Raw genomic sequence first — 10,277 nt, forward strand, 5'->3', positions numbered from 1 at the left:
CAGAAACGGTGGAACAAAGGGTGAACAAGTACAACTGCGGCATTCATTAGACACTACGTGGAAAATGAACTGTACATCTTGTGGGTGGAGATGGGAGGAAAAATTGGGAGAAAGGGAGAGAAAGGGAGACATGGTTTAAAAAGAATTAGAGCTGGGAAGGTGGCTCAGTGGTAGGGTGCTTGTCTTGCATGCATGAGGCTGGGTTCAATTCCTAAGCACCACATAAGCAAAAAAAAGCTGGAAGTGGTGCTGTTGCTCAAGTGGTAGAGCGCTAGCCTTAAGCTGAAGAGCAAAGGGACAGCACCCAGGCCGAGTTTAGGCCCCACGACCAACAACAACAACAACAAAAACTGTACTTATTAGCTGACTCATGTAACTGTAACCCCCTATGTATCATTTCTAAAATAATAAAAATTAAAAATTAATTGATTTATTTTTCATTCCATTAGTGTAACAATCTTTTTGAGCTTCTATTAAGTACTACATATTGCTCTGTCCTTGGAGAACAACAGGTCCCTTCTCACCACGTTTCTACTTTGTTTTCCTTGTCCACTTCAGCCCTGTACCTTGGCAAACAACCTACACTAAGGAGAACACTCAGTTCCTCCCTTGCTCCTCACACCTTGCTCATTTACTTTCAGCCCCTTCCTTCTACCTCTACCTGTGCCGCGCAATATTCCTCTTTATGATCTCCTTCAAACACTTCCGTGAACCCTGAACACACTGATTCACTATGGCTCCCTCCTCATTTGGAGTCCTTTGCCTATTCCTTCAGGCATAGACCATATTTGAGTTTTGTGTCTTTCTGTCTTTCCAACAGCCCAGAAACTCCCCAAGACCCTGACCTGAATCATCTTGCACTTCCAGTGGTGCTCAGCATATAGTCAATCTTCATTAATATGAAGCAGACATGAGAAATAAGACCATCCAGACAAATGTCCCAACTTCGTTCCTCCTTTTTCCTCCTAAACCACACAGCCTGTGCTTTCTCCAGGAGAGGTAAAATACTTCCCAGGACATTACACTGCTCTTCCTTCTTCCTTCCTAATCAAGGTTGATCCCCAGAGTCAGACAACTCAAAATCAGCCTTCTCAGATATGCCCTCACTGCACAACTCAAAGTAGAGGCCAAGGGTCCAAAGAAATTCTTATTGGAAGAGCCCACCAACTCCATGTCCCAGGAGCTTTGCTTCTGCAGCAGCTCAGTGGTGCAGCCTTCAAGAATCTCTGACCTCTGAAGTGGATCTACTTTCTGAGCCAAGTTCTCCTCACTCTTGACTGGGCTCTAAAAACACCTATATGAAGCACAGATAACTTTCCTTCCCAGTGGCTTCTTTCAAGTCAGTACACTGCTCAAAAATCACATGTGGCTCCCTATGGTAGAATAACCAAGTTCACGCCATCCTTCCCAGTTTTCCAAACATTTCATTAAAGGCTCTAGCCACTGTTACATCTATGTGCTGCTTTCCTACATTCCTCCTTCCTACATTTCCTACATTTCCTCCTTCATTCCATCCTGGAGTGTGCTCCAGGATCCATGTGTTTGTTGTTCTATTTCTTTGTTTCTTCCAAGTACTATCCCTGCATACACATGCACACACACCTGCCCTAATCTTCAATCATTTCTTCACTACCTATATTTACATATATTATGGGTCAGAAGCATAGGTGGCCCCCAGGGTACAGCTAGAAAGCAAGCAGTAAACCATCTCAGAGCTTGACATTGAGAACAGACTTTCTCATTCTGGGCCTACTGACACCCAGGGCTGATCATTCTTTGTTGCAAGAGGTAGACTGCTCATCTAGGATCTTCCTAACATCTTTACCATCTTCTTCTGGATGCTAGTAACCCCTGTTTGACAACCAAAAATGTCACTTCTCATTGTGTAGGGGCAGAATTGCCCAGGACTAAGAGGTGATGGACTGAAGTATCAGGGGAACCTGTTGTTACAATCCATTGCAGGGGAAGTCTAATCCAGTAATCTATATGTCAATGGCCTCCAGGAGAAATCCTGGTGCAGTGCTGCAGTCAATACATCCCTAAGGTCAGCTCATGACGATGAAGATGTGTATCAGAAACAGGACTGATGAGCAAATGCGGTGTATAAGCACTGTGACAAAATACAACTGATGTGGAAGCCATAGGCCAGTCAGGACTTGGAACAGCCTCCCCCTCCCCTGCCCCCGATGGACTAAGTGCAAGTGGGCTCCGGTGTGGAAAAGACGAGAGGGGCCAGTGCCATATCTGTACCCTTCCACCCCTGTTCCAGCTCTCTTCAGTTCTGGATACGCAAGTTCACTCTTCTATCCCAATCTTGCTTTTCTTCAAGGCCCACTCAAGTTCTGCCTCCTCCTGGCAGTCTTCCCTAACTTCTACATCACTGCCTCTCAAGTAGTTCAACACTTAATTCTTATCTTATTATTGCCTTCTATTTTCCCAAATTGACTTCGACCCCCACCTCCCTCAGCACCAGGACCACTCCTTGGCTTCCTGTTTGTTTTGTTTTGTTTTGCCTGTCCTATGGCTTGAACTCAGGGCCTGGGTGCTGTCCCTGTGCTTTTTTTTTTTTTTTTGCTCAACACTAGCACTCTACCACTTAAGACACAGCACTACTTCTAGGTTTTTTTTCTGAGTGGTTTATTGGAGATGAGACTCTCACAGACTTCCTGACCAGGCTGGCTTCGAACTGTGATCCTCAGATCTCAGCCTCCCTAAGTATCTAGGATTATAGGTGTGAGCCACTGGTACCACTGGTGCCCAGCTCATCATTGGCTTCTTTATAGCACCCAGGTTCCCTTCAGAGATTGGCCCTAGACAGATTTTCCTTGTTTGGTTGGATTTCACCCAGTCTCTGGAGTGAAGCCCACAAGGTGGAATCTAAGTAATTTAGAAATGGGGTCTCTGGAAGAAGGAGAATGGAAAACAACTGGTACAGACAAGACAGATCATCTGGCAGGCTTGCCAGAACAAGCAGGTTAGTAGTGTAGTTAGCTTTTGCCCTGGCACTGATACCTAACTGCTGTTGTCCAGGGAGGAGTCCCGGTAGCCCCAGCAATTCTGGGGAGGCACCAGTGGGGACAGCAACCCAATGCTGCCCCAGTGAGGAACAGATGCCAAGACAGAAGCCATGGAAGCACGCTGGTTCTGAGGTTACTTGGGAATAGGGTAGGGGGAACAATAATCACAAAAGAAGGAGACAGATGTGATCAGATCCAATAAGAGACTCTGCAAATGTCCTTTAAAGACCATGTGCTCCAAGGATGAACGCTCTCTGGAAAAGCCAAGGGTAGCAAATGGCTGGGAATAAATGTTTGGGACAGGAGGTCTCATACTCCCCAGCTGGGGGGCAGTTTATAAGTAGGAAAACAATCTGCCTTTTTAGATTTCCTACTAGAAGCAAGAGCAGCAGCAGCAACCCTGGCTCTCCCACTCTCTGGGCAGGCCAGGGTGTGATCATATGATAGATACTGACGCCATAAGATGGAAACAGAACTGCTCCATTATTTTTGAGAAGTTTTGAGAAGATAATAGGATGCTTATGCAGCTGGAGATGCATTTTCTTTCCTAACAGTCTGGGGGAAGGACTGTGAAGCTTGAGAGATACAGCTGCAAAGGACAGGCCTCCTGCAAGGGGCCAGGGAGGACTCTTCTATGCACTAGAGGCTCCAATACAGCATCAGCCTAAAGCCTAACCCCAGCGCCCCCAACCAGGCAGAGTAACCTGCAGTGTTACCCTTCAGGACGCATTTTGGTATTTCCCTGTATCTTCTGCACACAATAGACAGGCTCTGCCTGAATTTCTGAATGACAACTCCTACTGCCCTTTCTGTTATGGAGTTTGCCCCTGGCTGAGGTCAAGGTGAGAAGGGCCCAACTTCTGTTTCATCTCGGACCTTTGGTACAAAGGATGAGAACCAACCATCTGCTTCTGAAGGAACTAGGCTGAGAGTTTCACAGATCCAGTGGCTGTTCGATTGCAACAATTCATTATTCCCTCTGCATCGTCACAATCCACTACCACCACCACCCACACACTAACCCAGCCTTCCTGTGGGTTGAAAAAGGCATCTCCACCAAGGATCCCTACAATAATTTAAGACTCATCAGGTTAAAAAAAATAAAAATAATGCTCAGGGCATTCACGGGAATTTACAGTCAATGTGGCTGCTTGGAATTCCAAACTGCTCCCCATTTTTCACAGCAGAGCAAAGTTGTCGCCCCCTCTCCCCCCCCCCCAATCCTCCTGGTCCCCAGCTGCATGAAGCAGGAGCTAGAGATGCTTTTGGGGAGGGCCAGGAGCCTAGCCTGCCGCGGCTAGAGTGCTTGTGGCTAAGTGGAGACCCCACACAGCTCCTCACTGCTGGTGGGCGCTGCAACCACAGCGTCGGTCACTTGGGCCATCGCCCATGGGCTCCGCACATGTCACCCAGCCTCTGGGACTTTCTTACCTCTTGATGTAGTTCCTGCCATACAGGATCTGTTGCAGCAAGGTCACCAAGGCAAAAGCGCAGATGAAGATGAAGAGCAAAGTTCGGTTCCCCAACAAATCTCGGCTGGCCGAGGGGTCTGCGTAGCGCATCCTGGCGGCTGGTCGCCGGGGATGCGGAATGCGAGGCGGCCCGGCAATCACGCGTTGGGTTCGGGGGCCCCGGGGGGCGCACGGTGGATCAGACGTCTCACGGTTAGGCGGTTAGGCGAGCAGGAGGACTTCGCGGGGCAAAGTTTCCGGCTGGCGCAGCCAAAGCCAGCAGCATCCGCACGTTGGTGGAGCCGCGGCGACAGCAGGGCACTGCTGGCCGGGGGAAGCTCCGCCGCGGTCCCAGGCCTTTCCCTCGGCTATTTGAACCTCTGGGCGCCAGTGCCGGGCAGCCGCCGACGTCCCCGCAGAAGGGCGACTGCAGGTGCCCCCGACCCGGGGGGCGGGAGGGGGGTAGGCGGGGAGCAGCTCCTCCCGCTAAGGTGGCGGCCAATGGGGAGCCAGGCCGGGCTTGGCCCGCCGGTGCGCTGGGGTGCGCCGCGCACCGCCCCCTCCAGGCGTGCTCCAGATCGCCGTTGCCGGGCGCGTGGGGCTCGCCTGGGGCGGGCTGCGTCCGATCTTCGGGGTCGCGGCCAGGGAAGGGTGGCCTCCGGTTCTGCAGCTGGAAGGTGAGGGTCTAATGACAGGTGGCCCGTGGAGAGGGGTAGAGGGGGCCGCGCAAAACGCGGGGCTTAAACGGTGGGATTAAAAGAAGGGCAGGACGCGGGGAGCAGAGGCTGCAGAACTGGGCTTGCGGGAAGGGATCATGTATTTGCATGCAGCGCGCAGGGAACTGAGTCACCGCCGTGGCCGCGTCCTCGCGCGCTCCTAGGGATTTCAATGGAGAAAGCGGAGCAAGGTCAGCCCGGCGGCCCTTCAAGGACGGCGCGCACCGCTCTGGCAAGCTAATGGCCTTGCGGGGCTGCCGGCCCCGCGCCCTCCCGGAGCCCAGTTTGGCGAGGCAGACCTTCAGGGGCTGCTGGCCTCCCTCCCCAGGCCTCTTCCTCCTCCCCTACCACAGCTCCTCGCTGTCCCCCCGTTCGCCCCATCACCAAGACAGGAACCCAGTCTCATCCTTGGAACCACGCTTAAGTCATAGGTCAGGGTGTCTGCCGTCTTAGGGTACGTTGGTCCCCGAAAGTCACTACGTCTGGAAGCACTCTGTGCTTCAGAGTGTACGCCAAGGAGAATAATCACATGAGAAGGCCTGACCTCTGCAGAAAACCTCCCCGGGAAAAATGCCACCCCCTACCTTGCTCCAGAACTGCCATCCTCACACCGTACACTCCCAGCACCTGGATTCAGGTGTTTGGGGGCATTCACTGCTCATCCCTGGCTAGACGATCCCAGGGCTCCCTACCCTAGGTCTTCCACACACGCTGGGAGGTTCCAGAGTGAAACTAGTTTTGTGTTCAAAACCCATACCTTTTCAAGAACAACTTTACTTGGAAATACCCAGCTTCCAATCTCCTCGAACTTGGCATTTGGTAATTTTCTCCTGGAATTGGAAAGACCAAAGAATGCACAGCAAATTCCTGCGATTCGGACTCCATCAATGATTCGGAATCTTGTGTTATGTTAATTCACAAAGCCAAAGTAGATCTTGTATGTCTGTATTTAATTACCCGAAAGGTCATAAGTGTGGACTTTTAAAACAATTCATTTATTAAACTAAAATAACCAAACACTTGGAAAGCCTATCCTTGTAATATGACAATTCTTGTGTTCTTTTGGTGTTTTACACATCAAAGAGCGCCTATACTCAGGTACATTAATGAATTTTCTTCTCCTAGCCTCTGACTAACCTACATTACAGATGTATGTATCAAAGAGCTAGTTGTTCAGAGCAATTCACCTATCAAGGAATCCTTAGGTTCTTAGATGCAGTTTTGACAGATTGCTTAAGAGTGCATGTTCAGTGCGCATGCAGGCATGCCCCTCCCCCACACCACTGGCTTTACTGCTCTACTCTGGTTATTTTCAAATTTTGGAGCTGTTGTTGTTGTTGTTTTCCATCTCGAGACATCTTCCTTTGTAGCCTAGGGTGGCCTCGACTCACAATCCTGCGTTGGTCTCCTGAATGGTGGAATTACAGATGTGTGCAACCACATCTGTCTATCTTCAGATTCTTTTTTTTTTTTTTTTTTGGTCAGGTCGTGGGGCCTGAACTCTGGGCCTGGGCGCTGTCCTTCAGCTCTTCAGCTCAAGGCTAGCGCTCTACCACTTGAGCCACAGCACCACTTCCAGCTTTTTTCTTTTTGCTTATGTGGTGCTGAGAAATCAAACCCAGGGCCTTAGGCATGCAAGGCAAGCGCTCTACCACTAAGCCACCTTCCCAGCCCTATGTTCAGATTCTTGAACAGGGAAGTCCTGCATGTCACTTTGCACTAGGCCATGTAAGTCAGGTAGCAGGTTCTGCACACAGGTCCCAAGTTGATGACAGAAGTTAGATTTTTCATGTAGTTGGCACTCGTAGAATTGGTTAGTCTTTTCCAGTCCATGCAAGACACCATAATTTCCTTTTCAGTCCTCCCTCCCGTCAGGTCCTACCCACTCTTAAGAGTAGTCTGGTTACAGGCTTCTTTTAACAAACTAAAGAAAATATTTTCTAGTAGAAAATTCAAATTATCCTAAGAACTTTTTTTTTTTTTTACAGTATTTTTTTTTACAGTTTGAACTCAGGGCCTTGAACTAGCTAGACAAGTACTCTACTACTTGAACTTCACCCCATCTCTTCCCCCACCCCCACCTTTAACATTTTTTTGCTTTATTTTTCAGGTAGGATCTTGAGTTTCCTAGGCCAGCCTAGACTTTGGGCCTCACAATCTTCGTTACAGGCCTCAGCCTCCACCTTGGCCTATTTTCAGAACTTTGTAATTTTAGTATAATACATTTATAAAAAGTACAAGACCCATAAATTTACAGCTAGCTGTGTCTTCAGAAACTGAACCCAGCCATGTGGCCAGCACATACTTCAGAAACAAAAAACATGGGATGTAGGCATGGCCAAAATAGAACAAGTCAACCCTAGCTAGTGCTAGGTCCTAAGCTTAAACCCTAGCACTTCAAAAGAGAGCAGGGGGGGGGGAACGAAGGGATGGGAGGAGTGACAGAAAGAAGGAAGGGAGAAGGAAGGAAGGAAGGAAGGAAGGGAGGGAGGGAGGGAGGGAGGGAGGGAAGGAAGAGAAAAATGTATTCAGCCCCCTACAGACTCTCCTAGTTACTAAGTACTCAAGGTTAACAACCATTCTGACTTCAAACACCAAAAGTAAGTGTACTTCCTGGCCCTCTAGTTCCCTTAAATGAGCTCATATGGTACATATTTACGTCTAACTTCTTCGACTCAGTGTTGGTTGTGAAAGTCTCCGTGCCACTGTATGTAGTGGGTAGACCTCTCAATGACCTGCAAGACCCTCATCCTCTCTTATTCTTTACCCAGCCATTCAATGAGTATACGTCTAGGTGCTTCTGGGCAAGGAAGTTGTAATTAGGTGGAAATCGGTTAGAATGAAGATTGGGAGATTGCCATTCCGGGGCCTGACTGGGCTTCTTGTAAAGGAAGTATAAGAGGGACTGATATGATGGGGCTCTTTATAATAGCCTTTGGAGATAGAGGAAACCAACTGGCAAAGGATGCAGATGGCCTCTCAGAGATTGGCTTCTAGATGACAGCCAGTGAGGAAATGGGGGACCCAGTCTACCAATCACAAAAAAGACTCTGAATTCTACCAACACCTGGAATGAGCTTCCAGGAAGGTCCTGAGCTCCAACCACCTCATACTTGATTTTGACCTTTGAGACCCCCTCAGCAGAAACTCCAAATAAAATTGCACCCAGATTTACAACCCACACACAACTGGGGGTTCACAAGTATTACTCAGGCTACTAAGTTTATAGTCATTTGTTTCATAACATAGAAAACCAGTACCTCATATAAAGTGAGAGTTTTCTCAATCTTACCTTGTATGGCTGTAGAACTATGTATTTATCTTTCCTACTGGACATTGAGTAGCTGGTGCCACCATGAACCTTGAAGTCATGTGTTTTTTGGTGAATAAATGCATGCATACTGCTAGATGTCTGTATCTGGAACTGAAATTGTCAACTCAGACAGTGTATGTATGGTTCAGCTTTAGAGGATACTGCCCAAGAGTTTTCCAAAAGGATAAATTGTTTTTCAGTAGATATTTTGTTCAGACTTGCTATGGCCAGAAAGGAATAGTCCCCAATCCGAGGTGACACAAACATGAATCAGCTAACCTAAGAGCAAAAAGCCTATGAAGCCAAAAGTAAAAATAGTTGAAGGACAAAAACAACTCCACAGATCCTTACCCTCCATGAAGGAGGTATTTACTCTCCTTAGTGGCATGAATTAACAGAGAACAGCACTAATGCTAGGGCTTTGTAGCAACACTCTGCCTCTGTCAAGGATATGTTTCCATTTCTTAATACTCTGCAAATGACCAGCAACAGTCCAGGGTGCCTTTACTGACATTGCTCTTTTATCCCGATGGTGTTTTAAACCTGACTTCTTCATATCAAATCAGGGAAGCTAGGAATCCATGGCACATTCTTCAAGAAGGTATCTTTAACCTGCAGAATCTCTGTAGTGGAGTCAGAGACCTAGCAAAGGTTGTGTAACACAGTCTGTAGTCCTTGCTTTTGCTATCAGGATGGAGCCAGGTTCCATTCCAAGCCGAATTTATATTCTGATCCCAGAATTGCAGCAAACACTCAGGAGGCCTTGCAAACAAAAGAGTAAAACACATGGCTAAGTGATCAAGATGCCAGATTCAGCAAGCACCATTTTTATGCTGTAATTGCCAGGAGTGGGGACAGCTGTATCATTGTTTAAAACACACACTCACGCACAATTAAGCCAAGAACAAATGTCAACACTGGCACACAATCTGCTAAATTACTGATAACTGATGGGCATTACTCACACTGTGAGCATTGTCTCCCAATATAAAATAGAAAGGCTTGAAAAGAAGAAAAAAAAAAGAACTTGGAGGGGTTTTTTTTTTGTAGCTTTAAGAAAAGCAGCTTTTTTTCGTTGTTGTTTCATACGGCACAACTGCAGCCTGCCATATTATGTAAGTGGCATTCCACCCATGTGTTCAAGGAGTGTGTGATAAGTACATGCCGTTCTGGGCCTCTTTACATTTGTGTTAACCAGCCAGGCCTTCAGGAGGCTGACTCCTAGCTTTGAGACACTGTAACAAAGAGCATTTTGCTGCCTGGTGAGTAGAAATGCCCTCATTACAGCCTTGCAATCCAAGTAGCTGGGGTCTGCCCCTGTACACTTACTTACAGACATTGGACTTCATCAGTCCTGTTTTTATTAAGTTAAATAATGGAATGGCAATTTCAACTCCTTGTTCCATTTCCTTATGCAGGATGAGTTGTATTCTATAAAATTTATGATAAATCCTTTATCATCTTTTGAACTCTTAGCCCTCACATCTCCAACCTGAGAGTACCCTCTTCTGTCCTAAGACATCCTCCTACATACTTCTCTCCTACATTTCTTCCAACTGAACTAATTTGTTTGAAAAGGTAGAGACATCATCATCACCATAATTATTCCATAAACTAACAAATGCATCAGAGTTCAGAGTCTGTTCCATTTTGGATGAGTTGTATCCCCACAGAGAGGCAGGAACAAAAGCACTGTCACAAGGTTGCTCTTTCCACACTTAGATGACATGGCAGCCAAAATGGACCCTGAATCTCCCTAAATTCTCCTTTATAAAAGCTC

General features: G+C 47.5%; 1 protein-coding gene across 3 annotated transcripts in view; it reads right to left on the reverse strand.

Moving 5' to 3' along the window:
- Nucleotides 1–4,626, reverse strand: part of St8sia5 (ST8 alpha-N-acetyl-neuraminide alpha-2,8-sialyltransferase 5) — a 56,809-nt gene extending 52,183 nt beyond the window's left edge. For all 3 annotated transcript variants that reach the window (XM_042675254.1, XM_042675253.1, XM_042675252.1), the window contains exon 1: nt 4,449–4,626. In XM_042675254.1, coding sequence (XP_042531188.1) covers nt 4,449–4,579 — 131 coding nt within the window. In that variant the 5' untranslated portion in view covers nt 4,580–4,626. The remainder of the gene's footprint in view (nt 1–4,448) is intronic.
- Between the last annotated feature and the right edge of the window lie 5,651 nt (nt 4,627–10,277).

Source organism: Dipodomys spectabilis, unplaced genomic scaffold (genome assembly GCF_019054845.1).
Source record: "Dipodomys spectabilis isolate Male_0828 unplaced genomic scaffold, ASM1905484v1 ptg000024l, whole genome shotgun sequence".
NCBI lineage: Eukaryota > Metazoa > Chordata > Mammalia > Rodentia > Heteromyidae > Dipodomys > Dipodomys spectabilis.